A 26,415-nucleotide genomic window follows, 5' to 3' on the forward strand; every position below is an offset into this window, starting at 1 on the left:
GTTAGTAGTATTTTAACATTCTTTCATCAACAGTAACAAATGTACTATGCCAAAACTATGAATCAATAATGGAGGGGGGTGATTAGGGGTATGGGAGGATTTGAGTTTCCTTTTTTTTTTTTTGTCCTTACTTCTTTTCTGGAGTAATGAAAATGTTCTAAAAATTGAAAAAAAAATAATTGTGGTGATGGATGCACAGCTGTATGATGGTACCATGGGCAATTGATTGTACACTTTAGATCTTTGTATGGTATGTGAACAATCTCAATCAAAAAAAAAAGAAAATTAAATCAATTAGTCAATTTTATTTAACTTAAATCAAACAATTAGAACTTGTTCCCACATGGGGCGTAGTAAAGAAGTTTTATGTATGAATGTTTTTCTGTACTCTGTTCATAAAAGACTTTTAAACTTAGGATATGAATTAAAAGTTTCATGTGAAATTTTCAAAAATGTTAGATTTTGGGGCTCAAAAGCTCTTTAAGGCCATTTAAAATAACTTGAGAGGTAATTTGAATGGCCTGTATCTTCCAATATTAATCAAATGTCAGTTTTGCAATGCACATTAATATAAATCCCCAGCCATTAGCTGAAACAGCACTGTAGTTCCACACTCCAAGCATAGTGATTAGTTTGTCAGTTCATCCTGCTCCTCTTGGCTTGCTCCTTTGTGCATGTATAAACTAGAAATGGTTGGTTAAAAATAAACACACAAGTTAATTTAATGCTCTTAAATTATGCAAGTATGCAGCCCTCTCCTTTGATGCCATGTTTTCCAGTGGCTGGAAAGCTGATCAACATGCAAGCAACACAGGATGCTGACAAAGAATGGGTCAAACTCATACTGGCACCAAAGGAGAAATATGAGGCTCTCCTGAAAGAAGACCCAGAAAGTTTGGGTGCTGTCTTGGGAAGCATTATGGATATACACAGTTGGATCTCCATACCTGCAACTACCCAGATCCACTGTCAGGCTGTTGTTTCTGTCGGCAATGATCAGATCAGGTGCTGCATAACCCTGCCTGATTACAAGACCCAGGATGATGTTTCCAGATGAACAGGGTGCAGTGCTGGCAGGTCACTTTCCTTGGGATTCTGCTGGATATGGATGGGCCTCTAGGAACTCTCAACCAGAACTTAGAGCTCAAGATTTCAGTATAGTCAGGACAGTGGCTGGTAATGGCTTGCTATTTACACTGAACAGGTTTTTCTTGCTGAGTAGCTGCTTGAAAAAGATGATCACAGAAAAGATGGTAAAGGTAGCTGCAGAGAATCCAGAAAGTACAGAAAGACTATTCTAATTTTCTACCAAGAAAAAGCAAGATTTACGTTAGGCTAGCTGAAGATGACTGTCTTGAGTACTAGAAAGGAAGATCTTTAAAGAGAAAGGCTTACTTTAAAAAACGTCCTTTAATGCTGTCTCGAGACCATGAAGAGAATTTAGGGGTTGAAGGTGGACTTCCTACCGTCTTTGGAAGACATTTTACCCCCTTCCATTATTTTGCATTAAGAAGGACCATATTCATCAAGACTGGTAGAGGATGGATAAAACTCTATGTAAATCTCAAGATTAGTTTCATGAAGTCTTTTTTATGTTCTGATATTACATGAATGAAAGACTCATATAAAACATTATAAATGCAGTGAGTCTAAAATGTTACCATCTCAGATGTACTTTAGGCATGCAGATAAGGAAACTATCAGGACTTAACTGATGCGTAGTTTTAAATACTGTCATTATTCATATTTTGCTGTGAAGGAATTTGGAGGAATTATAAAACATATTAGGACATTTGTTCTATATAGTTTCAGAAGCCTGTTTATTTGGGGTTAAGTTCTGAAGATATGACTCATCAGTTGAGGAAAATATGGCTCTTCCGAAGAAATGGAATCATTGAAAAAGAAATCTGGACTTGCTGCCCAATCCATCCACAGAACCAGAGCAAGGAGGTGATGAAATACTGATTTGTTCCCTTAAGTAATTGACCCACCAATATGATGTGCTCAAAGTAATCGACTGTCCAGTTCTCTGTTTCTCCACTGCTTTAACTGAACTCTGCCCTTGGAACACTGAACTCAGTTCAGTAATCATCATGCTACGCTGAATGCACGTTTTGTTTTTTGAAAGCAACAGGGCCCTGTATTTGTTATCAGATACCATATAAGTTTCTTATCCTTAAAAATAAGTATAATTTCTCACTAGACTTTTTTCCTTGACCGGTTTCAGTAACCTCATGGTAAAGTAATTATGTATAAAGACCACAATAAGTGAAACGTAACTAGATAAAGTGCAATACTATATTCTAAATGCTGTTTTTAACTGGGTCATGTAACTATACAATAAACATGAGAGTGTTTAATGCTTCTTTTTTGATGACTTAAAATGTGGCTTTCAGAGATGTGTATTTAGTAAGGAGTTAAATGTTAAGAGCATTTTTTTTCCTGCTAATAAGAATGCATATTTCACATTCAAAAAGTTTATTCACAATAGCCTTAGGAAAATAATTCCCTATGACTATCTCTGTCTCTTGTTTTAAAAGGACTCAAACACCACAAACCCCAGGGCTTTCCTTATTTTAGACAAAAATCACAGCTGCCACCTTTTTGAGGCTTTATGTAATCAGTATACTAGTGTTTAGGTTCCTTATTAATATAGCAAGGAACCCCCATTAAACCTGATTTGTAGGTGCCACTCTGAAAAGGAAATCCATGGTTCTGTTGTCTTATGTAAACACTTACATAACAAACCAATCCTGCCCCTTAACAGGAATTTATTAATGGGTTAGGTTCTTTCTGGAGATTGACCATGTTCAAGAATTCCAGACATCTGCCAAGATTAAAAACGTTACTCTATGATGGACTTTCGAGTTCATTTACAGAAATGTTTCACTTCAAAGCCACATCAAGGATATGAGAGAGCTCACTTTCCCGTTTGTCATCACTACCCTGCATACTCTGTTCTGCTAACAGGAACAGTTATCTTTTGTTTCTCCTTTCCTTATTCAATCATCATGATCACTGACCCAGTGATCTTCTATATTATAAAAAGATTACATGAAGGACTATAACAGAAACCACCATAAACTGCACAGGCTGGTAGCTGGAGAATCTGAAATAATAATTCTAACTGAAAGAGCTCGAAATGTCAGTCTGACAGACTGTGGTGCCCAGTATTTTAAAGATACTATCTTTAAAAGAATGTGATTCCTGATTCTCAGGAATCTGTATACGTGACAATAGATTCTCATATCAGCAGACCCGAGCTTCTCAGCAATATATATGTTAATCAAGTTTAATATCATTTTTCTCCCACATCTACATTCTAATATCAAGTGAAAAAGTTCAAAAGCTGGACAATAAGGAAATGGGAGAATCTCCCCTACTCAGGGCATGAATTGTCTGTAAATGGAATTATGTAATTCAAATTATATTTCAAATGGAATATACAGTGTATGTGTTGGAGGGTAACAAAAAAGAAACCTATTCTTTGGTCACATTATATCCTTTGTAGGAAAATCAGAATTGCTCTAGGTTGAGTTCACTTAAAGCAGGTACTTTGTGGTAGCAAAGGCAAGAAGTAGGTTTCTGAGATAATCACTAACAACTGCATAATGCAACAGAGCCTGTACCCAAATTATGGTTAAGTTAACAAAGAAATCAAGGGAAACAAACCGTTTCTTTTCTGAAGATACAACTATACTGCCTAAACTTTATTGGCATGAGGTTTAGAACAAATGTGTCATAGATCCTATTCATGTATATTTCCTAAATTCCTAACTCTGTGTGAAAGAGCAGATAAAACAGGGAAATACGAGTATCACTAAAACTTGTACGCGTCTCACCCCTATCACAAGAAACTAAGAATCTAATTTCCCGGAATCTGCCATATATCCAAAATTCCCAATGATGAGAGGCAACTATAATAACTCAGAGAAACAGCAAGAAAGAGCATCAATATTCAGAACCTTGATTTCTGGCAAAAGATGAAATGGCCAATCTTCCTAGAATACATAATCATGCAAAATGAGGGGAGAAAAAAGAAATAATGCCTTCATTTTTCTTAAAAAATTGTTATAAATAAGATTAATAAAAAGTCTTACTCCCATTTATTCCAAGTATAGGAGCTACTTGTTACTGCAATTCTATTTCTTATCTATGGTTGGGTGGCTTACAATCTTTCTGAAATGTCCAAAGTGAGGACATCATACTATTTTCTTTGGAAAGGCAAAACAACTATACCAAACATCTATTGGCCAAAACATCTGTTGGTATTTAAGCACATATATGAATGAAAACTAGAATTTCAAAGCAAAGGCCATCAACTTATGTTTGCTCCAAAAGGAGGAACATGAAAAGACTAGTATTTATAGATCTCTGTGTGTAGAAAAACAATTGGAGATTTTGAAACATTGGGGAGAAAAATTCCACATGCAAGACAGACATCCAAAATGGCTCAACATAATTTATTTTTTTTTATGTTAAAATGTACAGAGTTCTTTTGAAAGTACTTGCTAGAAAGGGGAAAAAAAAGTGATATTACATACAAGGAGAGGAAGGGAGGCCAACTGGCCCAGGAGCGCATGACATGGAGAAATACAAAGGCATCTAGGCACCCCTTCCCCTTAGCTTACAAGTCACCAGGAACAAAGTACAAAGAGGTTACAAAACAGGAAAAGCAAATATAAACAGACAGGAATAGACTTAGCTTCATTTGTACATGCGGCTTTTAGAGGCATCTGGAGCTCTATTCACACACTCTAGAGATCTCTTTAAAGAGAATTTTTATCTTTCTTAAAATAGTTTTTAATATTCTACAACAAAGATAAAAAATTTTAAAGATGGAATGAAATGAAAAAGCTCTTATTTTAAAAGGCATCGAAGTCACTAACAGTGAGTTTTTAAATTTCTTTTTTAGAAGATTACCCAAGTTATCTTGCTAAAAATACATTTTTTAAAACAGAAGTGAAAAAATGACGGGTACCAATATTACTGTGTTGGATAATTTCTTTTATAATATAGAAAAGAACATTTTCTCTACAATAGTTCTACAGTCACAAAGAGGCTTGTGGAAAAGGGAGCTGCCTGATTGAAAATTTTTTTTTTTTTAAAGAAACAAAATCAAACACAACTGCAAAACCAACAGAAACAGAATTCACGGCCCTCGTTTCAACAGCTTCTCCTTCTGCCTTGACCCACCCTCCTCCCAATATATCTCCCTCCCCATCCCACCCCATCCCCACCCCAACCAGGAAGCAATGACATAGCTGAAGATGTAGGGAGAGGGCAGCACAGTGCACTTTCTACATAGATGACTGGGAACTGGTATAGTATATACAGAGAAACTGGGTCCTACACAGCCTTGCACATGCTCAGAATTGATAGCAGTAAGATGTGGAATTCTGCCTTTTTCTATCTAACACACTTAATTGAGAAAGTCAATTGAAGTGTATAAAAAAACCAACAAACCTGTGCATTTGAAAAAATTTAATGCCTAATTAGTACTTTAAAAATTTATCTATATAAAATGTACAAATAAAGGAGAGAATTTAATGCTTACAGGTATTTCTTTAAGCAGTACTTCTCCCTTTTGGATATTTGACTGCACATACCAAGTGGTATAATAGTTTCCATCTTCTAATGATGGAATATATATATATATATTTTTTTTACCTATCCCTGGAGCAAGTAATAGGAAGAAAATGGGAGAATTGGTTGCACAAGAGAAAAGAGAATGGAGTTGGGAGCAACATATGAACCTGCTAAAATCCTACTGTCCAGATCTGCCCTAATATGCTGGTGGTCTGTCTATTCCTCTTCTCATTAGCCACTCACAGGAGAGGGGCTAGTGCACTCTGATTCACAGGGGATGAACTCAGAATCTCAAAAGATAACTGAAAACTAGAGGTATGTATCATTTAGGTAGCTAAAAAACTCACACCATAAACTCCCTTACAACAAACATTCTGCATCATCTCTTCCAACATAAAACAGTGTCAAAGGTTTGTCAGGTATTTTCCAAATCACTGAAATGTATGGTCATCCACCAACACTTTATGAAAGAATGTAAGAGGCAAACCACTGGGGATTGCTGTTTGAGTTTAATCAGAGTCAAAGGCTCAAGAATCAAGACCCTTAGCATCTCAAAGTACATACTAAAAACAAGAGGCTGGGTGGAATATGTGCGTTTATGGCTGATTCACCAGGTGGTAAAAAATAAGAGGTTAATTTCCTCTTCTGATTGCTAACTGACCATCTCTATTCCTCCAAAGGCTGGATTAGGATTGCAAACAGCTTTCCTCTGAGATTCTGCTGTTGAGACTTACAGTATTTTTGTGTCTCTGAGTGCTGAGTGGGAATAGTTTTTAAAAAAATTATATTACACTTGATTTAAGAAAAACAAACATTTCAATGAAGTCCATCTATAAAGAAACATTCTTGGGGAAAGGTTTCAAGAGGTGTGTATGTATAGGGAGTGGAGGGGATTTTAAAAGGAGAAGCATTTTCCTGCCTCACTTTATTAATAATAATAATAATAATATTAACAATAATAATAAGTTTAAGGAGCTTGGGTTGTTCTCCATGTCCCCGTCCGAGTCTCCCGTAAGTGCCTCCTGCTGGAATGAAGTAGGAAATGAAAGGTTGGGTTTGGAGGAAAGGGTCTGGTTAACCCTCGAGATGTATATATAACATTTTAAAATGACAACACTGGGAGCTGCAAACAGTGAGGGAGAAACATACATTTTAAAATAAAACAAAGGTAATTCACTTTTACACAAATTCTGTCCATGTGGTGTGTAAAGAAAGTAAGGCTCTTTTTAATTATGAAAAGATTTTGTGCATGTTTCCCCTATCCCCAAATCCATTTTCAGATGAGTTCTATTGTAAAATGTTTCAAGATTGTGAAGAAAACCAAAACCCAGAACAAAATGAACCCAAAAAAAGACCGGGTTGTCTAAAAAAGAAAATAAACCAAAGAAAAATTCCTCTAAATCTACAGCAATATTTTAACTGGAAAAAAGGTCCATTTTTCTCTGGTTTGTCAGTATAAAAGTTTCCTTTATTTATATATATTTAAGTTTTTAACTGCAAGTTCTTCTTGCTCATCTTCTCATGTAAGGTCCATTGAGTGACTGCTTGGGCACGCCAGCAGCATTCATGTAGCTGTGATGGGAGGGGCCAGTGTACATCATGTTTCCATGAGGGTTTGGCTGCATAGGCTGCTGGGTATAGGCCTGGCTTCCCATCATTCCCATCTGCATCTGCATAGGATACTGTGCTGTCTGGTTCATGTAGGCAGGGTTACTATGGTAACTGCTGTTCATCATGGGCTGTGTCATTCGATAGCTGTTCATGGCATTCAAAGTGTTCATATTCATGGAATTGACATTATAGGCAGGGGTTGGCATCAAATTAACCCCCATATTCATGCCACGCTGAACAGCCAATGCACGAGGGCCAGCCTGCATGGCAACCGCTGGTGGGCTCCGGCCATACAGCTGCTGCTGGTGAGCAGCTGCAGAGGGCAGTGGCGCAGATTTGGAGCGGATGGAAATGTGCCCCTTGACTGGCATTTGCCCTTGCAACCTCTGAGTGTGAGGAATGCCAGTGTTGGTGGCAGACATGTTGCACTGTAGCAGAGGTGATGTGAGGTTCATGGTGGTGGACGCCAAGTTTGGAGGCGGTGTCATGGTGGCTTGTGCTTGTGGGGTCCCAGCTAATGGATGAGATGGAGCTAGCTGAGCCAGTCCCGTATTAGACAAAGAAACACTGGTTGCATAGGAAGTCACAGCAGGAGAATGGCTATAAGGCATGGCATGAGGGTCCATAATGGTGTTAGTCAGTTGTTGCAACTTGGCTAGACTGAAGGTGGCTGATGGTTGAGAGTAGCTGCCGGCACCAAAATCCCCTGGAATCCTCTCATAGATACTTATGTTCCCAGTGCTTCCAGATTCCGGTATCTCCATGATCATAGGCGCTGGAGTAAAACTGTTATTCATACTACACTGTGACAGGGGGGGCTGCTGCTGGGGTGGGGGTGGAGGTTGAGGCTGCTGGGGCTGAGGTTGCTGCTGCTGCTGTTGCTGGGGTGGTGGAGGCTGTGGTGCTGGTTGCTGCTGCTGCTGCTGCTGCTGTTGCTGCTGTTGCTGCTGCGATGGCGGCGGCGGCGGCTGCTGCTGCTGGTTACTTGGAGGCCTCTCCACCACGCAACTCTGAGGTGACTTGATGTTGCAGTTGGCAGCAGGCTGGACATTGTTCTGCTGCATCATGCTGCAGCTGTTGCCCATGTTTGCCATTTGCTGAGTGACAACACAACTGTTCTGGGTGAGGCTACTGGAGGATGACAACCCCCCATAGGAGCAGCTGTTCTGAGAAGAGTTATTCCCACAAATGCTGCCCCCCATTGTGGAATCATAACTGCTAGGGTTCTCATAGTTTTCTGTGGTGCTCTCAATGCTGCCCAGGTCACTGAAGCCGCTGTCCACCACCTGCTGAGAGTGGTCTGATACGGAAGGCACATCCATCATGGGGCTGGTCTCCATGTTCTGCATAGAGGGTGCGGACAGGGATCCTTGCTCCGGGCTGATCTGGGTGTAACCACTCTCAAGGGCAGGCACATTGGGACTACTGACAGAACGGACTGACTGGCTGGGATGAGACTGAGCAGAGGATATTGGGCTATTATGTTCTGAGGCATGGCAGTCTTCGACCATTGAAATCTGAGGGTCTTCATCGGTCTGGGTGTAACTCTGCAGGGTCTGACAAGCTGCAAGAGTTTCTTCACAGTCCTGGTAGGCTCCCTCTTGCTCATTGCTTTCTTCTTGAGTCAAGGACTGCACTGCTTGCACTGTTTCCAAATCTAGTTCACTATGAGGAATCTCTTCTTCCTCTTTTAATTCAATTAATTCTTTAGTGTTTGAATCTTCTTCATGATCATCCTCAGACCCTGGCATATGCTCTGATACCACTGATGTTTCATGGGAAGCTTGTTCCTCTTCAGAATCTGGTTCTGTTTCATCTTTATCCTTTATATTCTCCCGACTACTCTGCATATTAGTATCTAAAAAAGACTCCTGGCCACCAGGATCCTCCTTGACATCTTCTCTAACTGGCTGCTCTACTAGCTCTTTCTTCTTTGTAGATTCCAGATGACCATCATCTTCATCATCTGCATCATGATCTTCATTCTGGTTTGTCTCCATGGCCACTTCATCTTCTTCCTCTTGCTCCTGTTCTTCCAGTTCTTGCTGCTCTTCCTCTGAGTGCCTCTGCTCTTCTAAAATCCGGGGTTTCTCTTCTTCCTCCTCCCCCTCAGGCTCCTTAGTTTCTGTCTCAGGACTATTGCTGCTCTCCACTGGAGAAGCTGCTCTAACTTCACTGCTGGTTGTATCCTCTTCTTCTCCCTCTTCAACCTCTTCTGCTTCCACAGGCATCTCTTCTTCCTTTCTTTCTTCGGTTAAGGGCAAATCTTCTTTTGGTTCAAAAGTTTCTTCATTCTCTTGAATTCTGGGTTTACGTCCAGCTTTAGAAATAGGGACAATGGGCTCGACAATGCATTCTTGAGTGGAAACTGGTATCATTTCCCGATTCAACTTAAATCCTGGCTTGCGACCAGGTCTTTTCTTCCAGTGGACTGGTTTGCGGCTCTTGCCTTTTGGCCATCCCTTTTTCTTTTTCATAGGTGTGGATGTATCTGGCTCAAGTGGAGAATCCTTCACATCACATTTTCGTAAGAGAGATACTGGCTTGAGGATAGGAGTGTCTATATGGGAGGGATAAAAAAAAAATAAAGTTTATTAGACCTTATGTTTTCTAGAGCCTTTTTCTGAGCTCAGCATGTACAACAGAAATGATTTTATTAATCATCATAAATTCCTGATTAACTTCATTTTAAAGTTAAGGAATCTAAATGATAAACCTAATTAATGAGGTCCTCTAAAGTCACACAGTGAAATGGCGGAACAACAAAAGAACCTTAGCTCTGTTACCATCCAATAGTTTAAATGAGTTCTATGTGGTCTTGGGAAATTATTTTAAGTTTCAGCTTCCTTATCTAAAAAATGGAGAGTACAGGCACACTAAGAGGATTAAATTAAGGTAATGAATATAAAGCACTGGGCACACAGTAAGTGTTCCATATAGTTAAATATCAAGAAGAGGTGTATATAAAAACAATATAATATAAAATTATAATAATAAAAACTGCAATAATCATTTTCATTTTTCATATTAAAATTATAGATGAATAAAGCTCATACCATGATTAGGGACACAGAGTAAAAACTACAGAACCACTTTTCCTTAGAGCTCATTTCTTTAATGGAGGCCCCAAACATCCTCTTCTAAAGGATTCAACATGTACACTACTTTAAGGCATAGCAGCTATTTACCAGTCCTATGAACTGAAAAGGACTCAGTTTCTCTGGGATTCAGTGTTAGAGCTTAACATTTTCTGATTTTATTTCATAGTACACAACAAAAAATAATGAATTTATTAAGAACTTAGGAATATTACAGAAGAGCTAAACTATTACGTGCGTCTTGTATTTCTTAGAAAAAGAAATGGAAGTTATCTTTTCTGACAGTCACATTTTTAATTTTACTATGCAAATAATAAGTAGTATAACAGTAGTAAATAGTACTCTTTTCAAGTTGTCTTTAATGTGTAAGTTACAAATCAGTTCATTCTTTCTTTTTTTCTTTTTTTACTGTTTACACCATATATTATTTCTCTTTTCCTTAGTTTACCAACTCATTACTTCAGATAGTTTCATGAGCCAATTACTCCAGTTCATCATTGAGCAATCTTATCTGAATAAGCACTCAATGTTGTGTTTATATGGGAAAAGTGCTGCAAGGCATTTAGGACTAAACAAATACTGACCTGAAGAAGATGTCAAACCACCCATGGCAACAGTTTGTTAGGAATAAATATAGTAGCATTATTTTTCTCCCCATTAACTTTTAAAGGATATAAGCATCAAAGCAAGAACAGAATTTTTGGAGGATATCTAAAAAGGTATAGTTAGTAGTAATAACTTGAAAGTAAATAAAAGAAATGGCTGTATCCAAGAAAATTTGTACAAACCAACAAGAATTTAAATAGGAGATATTAATTTAGAGTACAATGATCCATGACAATTAATAAAGTGCCAAATTTACAAAATAAAATTTTAGTTTTCCAGTTATATACCTCAATACATGACATAATTCCAATTTGGAAAAGAGCTCACAATAATGCAAAGAAGACAGCCATTTATCTACCACTATATTAAAAGTATTGTTTATTTAAAAAACATGAGAATGGAGAAAATACAAGTTATCTACTAGACTTGAAACCTAGTAAAATTATATTAAGAAGGAGAATAAAAAACTCAACTAACTAATGCGCAAAAGCTTTTGGTTTTTATGCCAAGAAGGATGACTAGAGTTCACCACATTCATCCAGAAAAGTAAAAGAAAGAGGCTCCATTTGATCTCACACAAGGTAAACACAATGCAGATGCAGGTAGAATTGACACATTGGCAAAAACTTTGGTTTAGGATGCAAAAGGTTTTTTTGACCTAGCTCAAATATATATGTATGTATATATAAGCCCCAGTTTCCTAATCTCTAAAGAGAAAATGACAAGGTCATTATAAAAAAAATAAATAACTGGATTTTAATCTACTACCATAAAATTTAACTTATTATGAGGTAATTGTTAGCAACTTTATTTGAAATTTATTACTAATTGGGTAACCCACAGAGACGATTCAGGAAATATTCCTGGTGGAACAGATTTGAGGCAAGTTCCAATTTACATGAATCTGTTCTTATTTAAGAACTGTCTTCTTAGTATTTATTTAACAATATTTATTGAGGACCTAATTCTAACAACTCTGCACACAGCAATTAGCAAAACAGACAGTCCATTGGGTGTACAGTCTATTAAAGGGTTGATGCCAAATCCAATCCACTCATCTAAAGATCCAGATAAATGTCTAAGAAGGGAGTAAGTAAAAAAGAACAATTTCCGAACAGTAAAATATGTTCTGCAAAGGCAAAAATAGATCCTGAGTTGAAGAAGAAACTAACTAAGAAGGATTTTAAAAAGACAGAGGGCTAAATGGGAAAATGAGGATGAATATACTTGATACAACTTGGGTTAGTAGGTTATGCTAGTTTCTCAGTACTTTTATTGAAGAGTTTATAGCTATTACTGCTCTATCTTTAAGGCAATAAGGCTGCAATAAGTAACAGTTCTGTAAAACATACCATCAGCATCATCTGACTCCTCATCTTCTTCTTCATCTTTAGACTTTCTTTTAGAAGAGGACTGACACCTGAGAACATCCTGTGAGGACAAGCGATGGAAGTATCCTCTAGGGAAGAGTTCATTTTCATCTTCTTCCTCCTCTTCTTCATCAATCTCGAAAGTGGGTTCTAATCTTGGCATTGGCCTCTCAGAGTCAGAGTCTTCAAAAGGTTCATCTAACACCTCTGTTGTCTCAGAAATAGTTTCTGTGACCACACTGCTATTGTGGTGTTTGCGCTTTCGGACTCTCCTTTTTCGATGAAGAATTGGTTTCTATTTAAAACAGAAAGTATTTTATTTACAGTAACAGACACTATCATTTCTTTTAATAACATGAAACAAGTTTTTAAACCTAATGGAATTAGTATATATAAAATGAAACACTGTTCCCAAAAGATGTTTTGCATATCCTTTCAAGATACTGTGGAAAGACACTATACATAAAGTATCATGGGTACAAAGATGGTGGATAATTAAATACAACTTTGAAAAAGATTTAGGCAGGCATGTTCAAAGACCAGATATCATAATTCAGTTAAATTTTTAACACCCCACGGAGTAGGAGATACCTATTTCTTGCCTATTTCAATACTGAAATGACCCAGAGGCTAGTTCCTTAAGTTCTCTTTTCCTCTAGAGAAAGAAGGAATAAAAAAACTTTGTCTAACAGCACTACTATTATAAGGGTTATCAAAATATCAGTAAAACTACATGCCATTTTCATAAACTATCCATAAAAAGTTATAGTGAAATGTAGAATTATGAAGCTGAAATGTATTTACTTGGTGTTAATGAAGTGTTTCAAAAGTAAACTGAATCTGTTTTCAGACTTTGGCACACTAAGCACAACTGCAATAAAATTTCATCACAAAATAGTAAATAAGGCATGCCAAAGATTGGCTAATCAAATCCCCTCTTTTTATAGTGGCCAGAAGGGTTACATGACTTGCTCACGGCCACACACCCAACCAACAGTAGAAATAGTTATAAAATACAGGTCTCCTGACTCCCAGTCAGGTGGATTTTTTTAAGAATTTCAAAGTACTCTGCACATGATTTCATTGCCAGTTACAATTTTTTTTTAACACAGGGAAATAGGAAAATTTGTTTAATTGATACACCACTCTCCAAGTCATGCAATGAATAGCAGAGTTAGCCAGTGTTCAGTTTTTCTTTATTCCAAGTTTACTGGTCCTTCTAGTTGGTAATACACCTCTCAAATTAGGTTAAAAATGGCCCTGCCCCACGAAGAAATGGCTAATTCTAGGACAGGGGCAGGAAATATACAAGATGAACTTGGAGCATCTTTGTAGGGCTGAAGGTAAGAAACTGCTTAAAACAAATTAAAACAAATTCCCACACTGTCAAGGGCTGATTAAAGGGGCATAGAAGTGAAACTGAAAGAAAGAGCTCCCAATGGCTAAACATGGAACAAATTAAACAAAGTAGTAATACTGGATTATACCTCAAAGTATAAAGTAAATAAGTATTTGGGTCCATACTGACATAAATAAATGACTGAATAAATAAGTGCGGGAGACAAATCTGTGCAGAATTCCAAATAATTTATGCAGATACTCTGCAGCTAAGGAGAAAGAACATAACTCCCATACCGTAAGTGTGGGCTATGCATAGTGACTTCTTTCTAAGGAATACAGTATGGAAAGGGGGAAAAAGAGTAACTTACAGTGGTGAAACCTGACAAACTACCTCAAGCTGGGTGATTAATGTTAACATCAACAGTGATAAGTCATATTGATAATAAATACTCTTAATAAGATGTGAAGAGAATGGCACTTCACCTCTGTGGTCTTCTTCCCCAAATCACATTACTCCTGTTTAATATCATGAGGGACGTTCTATATAATATCTGACTAGTAATCCTCAAAGTGTCAATGTCACTGAAAATAAGGGAAGTCGGAGAATGTGTCATAATCTAGAGGAGCCTACAGAGACATGACTATTAAATGTAATGTGGTATCCTGGATAGGATCCTGGAACAGGAGAAGGACATTAGGAGAAAACTAAGGAAATGTAAATAAAGTATGAACTCCAGTTAAAAATAATGTAACAGTACTGGCTCATCAATTTTGGCAAATGTACTATACCAATGTAAGCTATAGGACGTTAACAGGGGAAACTGGGTGTGGGATATTTGAGAACTCTCTGTACTATCTTTATGATAAGTCTGTTAATATAAAACTGTTCCAGAACAAAAAGCTTTATTTTTATTTTTTTAAATGGTGGCTCTCTCTTTTTTTTTTTTCTAAAGGCTCTGCTAAGCAAAAATGATTTTGATGTTTTGGATTAAAGTTGTCCATCCACTACTATACAATAGCTCATCCGGGGAACTATCATACTTCAGTCTGACTGGCTTGTGGCAATGCTTCAGGTTCACTCCATAGCCTACGATTTTCCTGGTGTGTCGTTTAACAGAATTTAATTATTATCCTCACACAGCATTTATTAAGAAATTGGCTACCCCTCAAACTTTGCAAGATCATGAAATAAAAGTTTAGAAAAATATTTTTAAAACAAAATAAAATCACTTGAGGGACTTGGGGGGTGGGGTGGTGATTAGAGAGTACAAAGGAAAATAAGGCCACCCAAAAATTAGAAGAGTGGCTTTACTGCAAGTGCTCCAATATAAGGCACCACTATGTCTACTTTCCAGTTACCTGTGTAATATTTTATTCTCCTTTTCAAATATAAACACTTCTAAACTGTACTGTACTTCATACCAGCAGACTGAAAAACAGTTTGTCAACCCTTAAATAAAGTTATTATTTTTAAGTTAATCCAATGAAATCAACGAAGTCATGTAAAAATTTCAAATGTTCCCTGGGAAGATCAAAAGTCACAATGTATTGAGCCTTAAAGTTTAAAAAAATAACACATTAAGAATTTCTTGTTTTACTCTTTCAGTTCTAAGAGTTCTAAGCAGCAACTGGATGGAAAGGCATGTGACAGAAACACCATACCTTTCGCTTCAACGTGGGCTTTGTGAGAATAGGTGGCGAGCTGGACCCAGGGCTTTCTGGCTCTTCCTCGTCCTCACTGCTCTCACTGAAGCCCCTGAGGAGAGCCCTGTCACCATCACTATAGCGACGAGGAAGTCTATCATTTCCTTCTGGTAATCTGCACTTAAGAGCCTCAGGGCTTTTCTTTAGCTGTCTTCGCCAGAGCTCAACCCCTTCACTTAGTCTTCTTTTGGGGACGTCTGGTTTCCCATCCTGGTTTGGCTGCTCCTGAGAGGCTGCTAACGGCTCCTCACTTTCAGTGTATTGTTCTCGGGAGGTTTCCGACTTTTCCTCACATTCTCCATATTGTTCTTGAGGAGCTGATGATGCTTCTTCCAAGAGCAGTTTAGAATCTTTATCACCATAGCGTTCCTGGGTTTTTCTATTCTTCCTCGTCCAGCGGCCTCTCCGAGACGGCTGACTATTTGCAGGAAGATTATCATGGGCAATGGCTTGCTTGTTCAAACGTGTAGAACTGGCTGGAGCTATAACTTCAGGTTTCTTTTCACTTTCTATCGAAGAATAAGAATCTTGTTCTTTGTTCTCCTGAGACACAGACTTATCCACCTGATTTCAGAAAATAAAATGATGTTGGTTAATTTTTGAGTCTTAACTGGTTACATCTACCCATTCTAACTCTTTCAAATACTGAGGAAAAAAAAGGAAACCGTTTTTAAAAAGAAAAATTTTAATTATTTAATAGCTAACATGAATATTTCCTATGTATTAGGCACTATTTAAAATGCTTTACATCTATTATTCATTTAATCCTCATAATAGTATAAGATATTAACATTATACCCCCATTTTATCAATGAGGTAAATGAAGCACAAAAAATTAAGTACGCTGGCCCAAGGTCACGCAATAGTCAATGAAGAAGAAGTTAGGCTACAAATGCACATAGTCTGAATCAAAAGCTCATGCTCTTCACCACTATACAATACTGCCTTCAATAAATAAAGCAAATTTATGGTTATTATAAATGTTAAATGAGATAGTTTTCCAAATTTCTCAGAAACAAAAATTTATAAAGAGAGAGGAGATGGAATGACCTCAAAAAAGGGCCTTGGGGATGGGGAAAAGGAAGAGGGGTATTTGAGAAAAAGGAAAGAAAATTTCCATAATTGTTTTTATTTTTATTTTGAATGCTTAATTTAATTTTGAAAATTAAAGTTTCAATTACACTAAAGGGGGACATAAGCTTTTTTATGTTCATCAAAGGAGGACATAGATTTTAAAATAGGACTGCTTAAGGAAAAAAAAAAGAATCAAGACAGAGATGCATTACATAAAGAATAATATTGAAATGACACAATGAAGTACAGTCCCTCATTGACACTTTATAACAGCTAAAGACATTTGTAAAGCCACTGAACTATTTAGTACTTTATTAGGAAACATACATACAATAATGTTTACATTATTTCCTTAATGTTATTTAAGGAAAATTCACCTTCATTCATTTTTAACAATTGTCAGAAATTAAATTCAATTCAGATTCCTTAATTACTATACAGCTTAAAATTTTGCTGCTCATCAGCACTCGGGTAAGAAATATTTTTTTTTTAGCCATAAGTAACACATTACAACAAATTTGATGTTTTCCTAATGATCCAAGGCCCCAAAATACACAAAGTAAATAAGACCCAGTATTCTTGAATTGTCTAACACTGAAATTAACTCTGAAATTCTAGTGTGAATTTACTTTGTTGGTGAGCTACCACAATACATATCACAAATACTCATCAAAAATAAAAACATATCTTTTGTCATCAAAAATAAAGAGACTATTCGTATTCTTACATTAGTCTCTAATTCTCTTTCTTGGCACTGTAGCTCTTCATTTTCTCCATCCTCAGCCTCCTCGTCTTCCTCCTCTGAGACAACCGAATTGGAGACTATAACAGGAGTCCAGCGCAAACATTCTGGATCTACGTCTACAGGTCGCAAATTCAGCTGAAGCTTTGCCATGTGATCCTGGATAAGCTTTTCCCGGCGGATAATCACAAATCTGGAACCAGAGAAAAGTTTATAGCAATCGATGTATAAGGTGCACATGACAATGAATATGGATATATAAACCCAGGAAACCCTGGAGATTATGATAAATACTTCAAAAATAGCCTGCCTAGGAAGATGAAATAAGGAAACAGGCTACCACATGAGACAGCTAAGGAATATGAAGTTGGGTAAATACTTCACACTCAACTGTAGCAATGGTTTATGTTATTTTAGTCACTTACTGTTTCATACTTCCCACCTCTGGGATCTCCTACATGCTCCTCTCTCCTAATCTCCACCTCTCAAGCTCAAATACCCCCTTTATTTTTGGCCTTTCCCAAACCAGTCTAGTCAAGGAAAAGTGGCCATTCTTTTGAAACTATATCATTATAGTTTGTATCATTTATATGGAAATCAATCATGGGCATATTTTACTTAATGACATTGTTTCTAGAGTTGTTACTTCTTGCATTGTGAAGGAACTCCCAACATTATAAGATAAAAGATTCAGTAGCTTAGATCCAAAAGTTAGCAAGAAAACCAGAATAAAAATATATATATGGTCAATAACATCAAATATCATAGAAAGGAAAATGATGTCTCAGGATTACCAAGTATACCACTTATATTATTTAATGCCTTTTCATCAATAATTTGGCTGCCTGATCCCCAAAACTTCCACCTAATTATCTGTCAAAGGAATACAAAGGGATGTAATACTCACTGGTCACTACGGAAGTCCAGCATTCGTAAATGGTGGAGTGTGGAAGTAATGTCTTGAGGGCAGATTCCAGTCAACTTGCTTAGCTTCTTAATGCTGATTTGTCTGTCATTTTGGTGATAAAGGCACTCCAATATTACACTTTTCCAATAAGCCATGTAGGAAAGACGACCTAGATCAGACAATGGTTTCTCTGGAGACCCTGCTTGGCCTTCACGCTTTGATAACAAATAACCTAAAGAAATCACAAATCACAAATATGTCAGCGAATAAAAGGCTGACTCACCAAAACAACAATTTCAAATGTAAATTCCTTCAAGGAAAAGAACAAAATCCCAAAACTACATTTAAACAAATTTGCAGGCAGATTACATTATTTGCATATATTGACACAAGGCTAGTATTACTTGGTCTATAATTAACAAAAATCACCGTACTTACAATATAAAGCTGTTATAAAAGTAAGATTTCACATTAAAAGAGTGTATTAAATAAGAGTAGGGCAATACTATTACAGAACTATTGGGTAAAAAACCTTGCATGTTTTATTTCGACCACTAGATGGCAACAACTAATTCTGAATTGAGAAATACAAAAGAATGTTCTTTCAGTTTTTATGTAATTGTATTAAGACTGTGGTTATTTTGTGAGTGAATTAGATGACAATTGCTCACTTCAGCCAAGACTCTCCTTACAATTACCCATTACCCTAATTCTTGGCAAACAAGAATGTCAATGTGAGTGTGTCACTGTGAGCATACAATGGTATTACTCTTTCTTCTTGGCTAGTGCATAATTCTCAAGAACAGAAAAGGAAAGGTATCCATTCCAAGTGAAAAGCATTGAGAATGGAGCTGGCAGAAGAAATGTAGCTTTTTATGAAACAAACAAACTTAAAAGCAGTCTAGAAGAACTGGCAATGTGGAAAAATATATTACACTATGAAAAGTAAATTTAAAAAATACTGTATTCATAGACTGTGGCTTGTATATTTAAAAAAATTACTAATCACCATCAATAAAGTAATTTTTCCATCTAACTTTGCTATTTAATGGTTTTTAACATGTCCAATCATGAGTCTTATCTCAAGACAATATATTGATAGTAAAGGAAATAATCTGCATTCTACCTACCACTGCCAATCAAAAAATGCCAGTAAAATGTTCAAAATAACCAAAGGCACATATACCCAATAAAATATGGCCAGGAGTACAGTCTAAAATCAAATAGAATAAGCCTAATTGGTCCATATGAGAATTAACTTCCCAGCACTGGCAAAAACAGCACCACAAAATAATCACCTGGTATTTGGATGGATTGTCCAAATTGAAATCCTTAGTTTGAATTATCGTTCCTGAATATGTTGCCTTAAGTATAATTATTTTATAGCAATATCTATGGACAATATCTTCTCAAATATCACTATTTTACAATCAATAAGAAATGAATTGCCAAAATACATCTAACTTGCTAAGCAGGAATGTCAATGTGTAAAACAAAATGCAAGTTCCACAATGGACCTCTTTAGAATCATTAGCTTTCACTTTCTAACTCAGATTAAATTATTTCTTGAAACATTCATTTTTAAAAGATTTTTTAAAGGTACATTGTATACTTTTAACCACTACATAGAGCTGTTAACTAAAAAACAATGCACACATTTTCTCAGGTAATTGGGTAACAAAAATAGGGTAGGTGCTGTACTTCTAAGCATTAATTTAAGTAGTTACACAATGTTTTTAGTATTTTTATCAGAATTACTGGATAAAACTTAGTTTCATCGTAAATTAACAGTAGGAAACTAAAGTCATTCATTGCAGACCATATAGAAACTGGTATTTGATATTAGCTATTTAGAAATATTTAATGTCCATAATCAGAATAAGCAAATTCATAGAGTCAGAATAAGAATACAGGATACCAGGGATTGGGGGTGGGGTGGGGTAGGGAATGGGGAATTGATGTCTAATTGGTACAGAGTTTCTGTCTGGGATGATGGAAAAGTTTGGGTAATGGATAGTGATGATGGTAGCACAATATTGTGAATGTAACAGCACTGTATTATATATTTGAATGTGGTTAGAAGGGGAAATTTTAAATTGTATTTTTGTTATTAGGAAAAAAAAGAAACAGGTTGTACAACACAAGCAGTCAATCCTAATGTAAACCACAGACCATATTAATAGTACAATTATAATAATATTCTTTCACCAACTGTAACAAATGTACCACAATGATGCAAGGTGTTAATAATAGGGGCAATATCTGGGAACTCTGTATTTTCTGCTTGATTTTTCTGTAAACCTACAACTTTTCTAAGGAAAAAAAAAAAAAAAGAAGTAAACTCTGGGGAAAAAAGTTTCATGTCTAACCAAAAGGGGAAAAAAGAATCAGTGACTTTAGGTTTTAAGTCACATAGCAACAGGACAAAAGATACCAGCAACTAATAAATTATCTGCAAATCTTTAAAAAACACATGCAGAAGATTCAAAGGAAGAGAAGAGAAATTTTGTTAATATAATCCTTACTGAAATCGATGAGAAATCTGCCATAGCCCTTACGCTGGTATTGGGGAAGAATCATTATACAGGAAACATTGTATTTCTGTTGGCAGTGCTTTTCCTGGTGGAGAAAATAGAAGCCAAGTTTTAAAACAACAAGCTGGTAAGACTGAATAGTAATGCTAATTATTAAGAAACAAAGACTAACAGTCAAAACCACAGCCCTGGTCCTTTGGGAATAGTAATGTACATCAAGAAAAAATACCCCATTGGGAGAAGAGAGGACAATGTTAAGCCACTGCCATTACTCACAAAGCAACCATCCCAGGAGAGTTAAAATATAAAAGAAAATGATGCTATCCAACACAATCATCAACTCAAAAACAGTATGTGAATGCCCAAGATCAGCAGAGAAATCTAAGTCCCAACCAACCTCCAAAACTACAAATGATGAGCCAATGTGAAATTCTAGAAGTGAGAAAGCTCATCAAGTATTTCAAGGTTTCCTTTATTTCCCACTCTGTTGATACATAGGGCAGTCCCATTCTGCAATCAATTGTATCTAACTTTCAAGAAAATAGTCCTGAAATGTTGGGTACAAATATATTTTTACAAATTAGGCAATATATTTAGAAGCCAGTAATTTCCACTTAAATATTTTTATATACTTAGATTTTACCACGCCTTGCTTAAATAAAAGTACATATTTTACGTTGCTTGACTAGGAAGGAACTTTTTTTCCCACGCAAATGGAAGATTAAGGAGAAAATATCCTTTTAAAAAAAATGACTTATTATTTATTATGCCTAAATTTCAAATTAGGAAGAGAAGATTTAAGCTGAGAAAGAACTCAAAGGGGTAATGACTGTTTATTTCTCAAGTCCTATCTTCTATTACCATGGGAACAGAAGTCATTTTAAAATTTTCCTCTTGAGTATTACCAGCAGTTCATGTTCCTAGGAGGATAGAGTCTGTTAAATGTTACTAGGCACCTTCTAGCACTAAGTAAGTTACAGAATTTTCCTTCTATTTCTTTCTGAAAAGCTAAATGGTACCTAGAAGGTGATGCATCCTGTACTTCTTCTCCTAGTGAAAACCAGCAAAGATTGTTTCAGATTTCCATATGAATTCAAACACAGTTTAAGCCGACATACTTACTTTGGAAAAGTAGCCAACAAGGTGGCAGCCCTTGACATCATTCTGTGTTAGTACATAAAAAAGAAATGGCTCCACGTCATAATAGAGTGTTTTGTGGTCCAGAAACAACTTTGCCAAGAGACACAGGTTCTGACAATAAATGGTACTCACATTCCCATCAACCTAGAGGGAAAAAAAGAACAAAAATAGTCAATAGGAGGTCTCTTTAGTTCTAGAATTATACATACCAATAACTAGCATTTCTGCGTATCCACAGTCCAGCCTAAGAGAAAATGTTGTTGATCAAAACACTGGAACTTGGAGGCATTATGGTATCTACTGTTTTAAGAAAACCAAATATATAAAATACTGCTCTTCAACAAAGTATGAATAATTAGATAGGGAAGAGATGACCTGTTTTTAAAATAGCACTTTTTGTTCTATAAAAAGATTTTATAATTGAAGGAATCTTTCAGATGGCAAGCTATTCTGATTCATTTTTTAAAGTATTTAATTCAACAAAGCTAAGATGTATATGAAATCTCTTCTAAAATACATTTATTAGGTAAAACAAGGCATAGCTATTGTCTAATCTCTGCCAACAGCCTGAGGCAATGTAGTCATGCCATGATTAGCTTTATCCTAAATAAATTTTATTTGAAGGAGTGGTTAACTACTGTCAATTAGAAGCAGCAAGCAGATTCCCTAGGTAGCAATCTGGCAAATGAGATATTTCTGGGACTCAGGTTGGCCAAAATCAGTAGTGCTACACTACATTGCTCCTGACACTCCTGTGTTGTTGGAGTTGCTGGAGCTTCCTCTTTTATGAAAATGCCAATGGATGCCTACGTTAAACCCTAAGGCATTGTCTGGCATACCAACTGAAAACACAAAAATTTAAATAATTTAATGTCTTCTTTAATATACATACCTACATATGCTTAAGTTGAGCAGCTATTTACTCTTGGGTATTCTGAAACAGTATTTTATACCAGTTCCCCTATCCCCTACCCCCTTGGGTGAAGAGCACCTCAACCTAAAACAAAGTCTTAGGACAGACCAGAAAAGTAAGAGACTGAGTGGGTCCTGCCAATCTGAAATTCTATCACTAGAGTACTTTAACAAAACTGAGCAGGTGGCAAGTACTCCATTAATACTTGGCACTCAAACCATAGAAGTGAGGATCAAGGAATTAAAAACCACCACTAACAACAACACAGAATCACAGATAGAGCATATTACCATGCAGTCAGGAAAGTACATAAGATTTACTAAAGTTACTAGAAACATCTCTAAGAAATACTACTTTTATGTGCAGTAATAGATATCCTTTCATTTAAACACCATATTCCATAGATTCTAAGACATACGTTTATTACTTCTTAACATATGTGAAGTTGGCATCTTATAATCAAATGGAGTTAATAAATTATATATATTATTGGCAGCACTCTTGCCTTCTAGGTGGTACATAAAATAATTGGGCATCTTATAATTGACGTCTTTGATTCAATAATACAGAATAATTTACATGGAAACCAAGCTTGCCAACTTGGTACCATTTAGGTTGGCTTAATTTTGTATCTCATATAGCTAAATTAATTATCTGACTCAACAGTGAGTGAACAATAGTGAAATAAGGTCCACCACCCCCCAATCAAATTGCACATTTGGATGCAGTGCAGGTGACACTATATTTGAAACGGATAGGAAGACAACTACTGCTGAACATCTTCTACCTTACCTCAAAGACAGAAATATTGTTCTTTCGGTAAATCTCATTAGCAGGAGGATGGAACCAACCACATTTCTTCATGTGCTGCTGTAGAATAGTTCTACTTTTCATGTATTTTAGACAGAATTCACAAAGATACAATTTAGGCAGCCTGTAAAAAAAAAAAATTGTAATAATAAGACAGGGCTTTATATTTTATAGTATTTTTTTTATTTTCACAACTATTATCTTTTTTGACTCTCATAACTGCCCATATAAAGTGAAAGAGAATATATCATTAACCACATTAGTTATTCAAAGGAAGAAATAAAAAACCCTAAAGATGAATAATTTGGATAACAGCATCCAACTAATTAACAGTAAGGCTGTAAGAGTGAGAAGTCAAGACACCCAATTCTGTGCTCTTCCTAATAAACTAATATTTCCCAGTCTTTCTAAAAGTTATCCTCTTGACAAACATGAAAGTCTCATATTCTCTCCTCCTTGAGAATCTCCAATAAGAAAATAAAGTGCCTTCAAAATGCATCAGTAAAAAGACTTTGTCAAGCTATGTATTCTTCCTTTTTTCATTTGTTCATTCATTCATAAATTTCACACAAGTATTTGTTGACTATGTACTGTCTATCAGGTCCTATGCTAGGTACACTAGGTATATAGTGCTGAGTAAAATGGACATACACTGTGTATTGTAAAAACAGACTTTGCATATGTTTTTAAGTATAAAATTATAACACTGAATATTTTTTCAAGTTAGAACATACCATACTACACTTCTTTTCTTCCACCCCTGAAATTCTGACCTTTCCACCCAGTGGGAGTGACCTCTACTCTCCCCAATCCCTCCACACTCTGTTAAAATCACTATATTAAATCCTGCAACTCAATGGTCTATTATTCAACAAGTGAAATGAAAGTGCAACTTATTCTATCAGATGTTCCCTACTATTAATTTGTATTTATTCAATATTCTTACTATAATAACAGAACTTCTTTCTCATGCCGCCCCTTTCTGGAGGAGCTAGGCTATTAATAAAGTGGGTAGATCAATTCATAGGGTAATAGAAGGAATATAATCTAAATTAAAAATCAGTGGCTTTTACACATATTTTAGTCTGACTTCATAAAACCATATGGCTCTTCTGTTAAAAACCCTTGCATCCTCAGCACAGAAATGACTTCCCTGTATCCTAAACTAGTTATTCCTTGGTCATCTGACATCTGATATAATTATTTAAAATGCACATGAAAAATACTGGATGATAACCAATAAAGAACATAATCCAAATAAAGTACTGTATCCTATCTCATATAAATAAGTACTGAGGAAGGAACTTTTAAAACTTCATTAATTTAGTTGCTATCAATTTGGACAGCAATTACCCTAGAATAACATATGCATGTATTTTTACATACAGAAATGTTTGATTTGTTAAATTTTTAAGAAAACTATTTTTTCAGGTTTCACTTTGGAAGCAGGCTTTTGAACATAATTATCATTTATCTGAAAACATTTACTATTTTACTAATGCCTTCCTCAAGGTATATTTATGAAACATTAGACCTAAGAATTTCATGTTCAAATAAGGACAGGAGAGGTCACATGATCTTTTCCTTTGCCCTTGAAGATTCACAATATATATTAATTCTTCTCATACAATCTCCAATCATATTTTTAAAACTGACATTCAGCACACCAAAAGCTTCCAAGGAACTACTAGGATAATATTTCTAAATGTCTACAATACACAATATTGTTTTCCCATATCTCTAATTTTAGCCTCACCAATACAACCTGAAATTTTACTGCTAGTATAAAAATCAATCCAAAACAAAGTACTGAATGAAACAAATCATGATTGACATTACAGATTATAGAATTGACCCACAAGCCAAGACTGTCTTCCTGAATATGCAGATTTTGGGTAATTTCTTCTTAAAAGGAAGCTAGAAAAATGAGTTTTCCCTTTTTTACATGGAATTGGATGGCACTATCTCCCCAACTATTCTACTCACCTTTAGTTACCTGTGCTAAATTCTCAGTGAGCAATTTTGACTTGGTGCAACATGAAGATAGAGAAGTAAGAATCCTTGCGTACAGCTTTACTTTGAGGGCTAAATATTACACCTAAATATTCCCAATGATGTGAATCTGAGAAACCTAGAAATAATTCTGTGCTTTTTGAAATAAAAAGAAAAAACCAGTGACAGATCACTAAGCTTTCCAGGCTGTTGTTAAAAATAAATGCTGACTTTAAAAGCATCCAATTCAACTTTAAGGCTCAAAACAGAGACACAAAGATAAGGTAAAATTTATTTTCTAAAGTCTATGAGAGAAGACCTAATTTTTTAAAAGTTCTAATAGTAACCAAGTTGCTCAAGAAACTACAAGAAGAAATGAAATCTCTGAGAAAATTACTGCCAGTTCCTTATCTGGTAAATTAGGAGTTGATGCTATTCCCTTGAACCAGCAAAATGTATAGGATTTTATTGAAAATTAAAAAAAAAAACAAAAAACACCAAACTTTAGCAAACATTACATGAAAAATGATAAAGTAAAAGTAAGCATTATGATCTACTTTATTCCAACCAAATTCTTGGTGAAAGCATTTTAAAAGTCTCTTATTTTATTTAATTATAATCAAGCCCACTGGGATGACAGTCAGAAGGATATCATCTGATAAAACTCCTGGTAGAAAAACAAAACATTTCTTCTAGGATAGTACAAATAGCAATAGACCTCTTGTTGAAAAATGTATCATATAGAAAGAACACTAGATCACATGAAATGAAATGTAGCTGTAGAGATCATGACTACTCGCAGCCCTAGGGAATACTTCAGGGTGCTGCCTTTCGTTATCTTCATCCTGACAGCACTTAGGCCTTGGCCATCAAATAGATGCATGGTCACTTAATCAGCTGCATCTTAGGGGATTAGCTCCATACTTAGTTTATTCTCAAGTCTGTACTATGCTGACACCCCAGCCTGTTAATTCAGGACTGGAT

At 35.9% G+C, this 26,415-nt stretch overlaps 1 protein-coding gene across 2 annotated transcripts in view; it reads right to left on the minus strand.

Annotated features, from left to right (window-relative positions):
* Positions 1–6,799: 6,799 nt before the first annotated feature.
* Positions 6,800–26,415, minus strand: part of KAT6A (lysine acetyltransferase 6A) — a 155,756-nt gene continuing 136,140 nt past the window's right edge. For both annotated transcript variants that reach the window (XM_037812517.1, XM_037812516.1), the window contains exons 11-18: positions 23,422–23,563; positions 21,699–21,860; positions 20,568–20,661; positions 18,043–18,274; positions 17,121–17,328; positions 15,278–15,883; positions 12,257–12,569; positions 6,800–9,760 (exon numbers count right to left, since the gene is read on the minus strand). In XM_037812517.1, the coding sequence (XP_037668445.1) occupies positions 7,101–9,760; positions 12,257–12,569; positions 15,278–15,883; positions 17,121–17,328; positions 18,043–18,274; positions 20,568–20,661; positions 21,699–21,860; positions 23,422–23,563 (4,417 nt within the window). In that variant the 3' untranslated portion in view covers positions 6,800–7,100. The remainder of the gene's footprint in view (positions 9,761–12,256; positions 12,570–15,277; positions 15,884–17,120; positions 17,329–18,042; positions 18,275–20,567; positions 20,662–21,698; positions 21,861–23,421; positions 23,564–26,415) is intronic.

Source organism: Choloepus didactylus, chromosome 20 (assembly GCF_015220235.1).
Source record: "Choloepus didactylus isolate mChoDid1 chromosome 20, mChoDid1.pri, whole genome shotgun sequence".
NCBI lineage: Eukaryota > Metazoa > Chordata > Mammalia > Pilosa > Megalonychidae > Choloepus > Choloepus didactylus.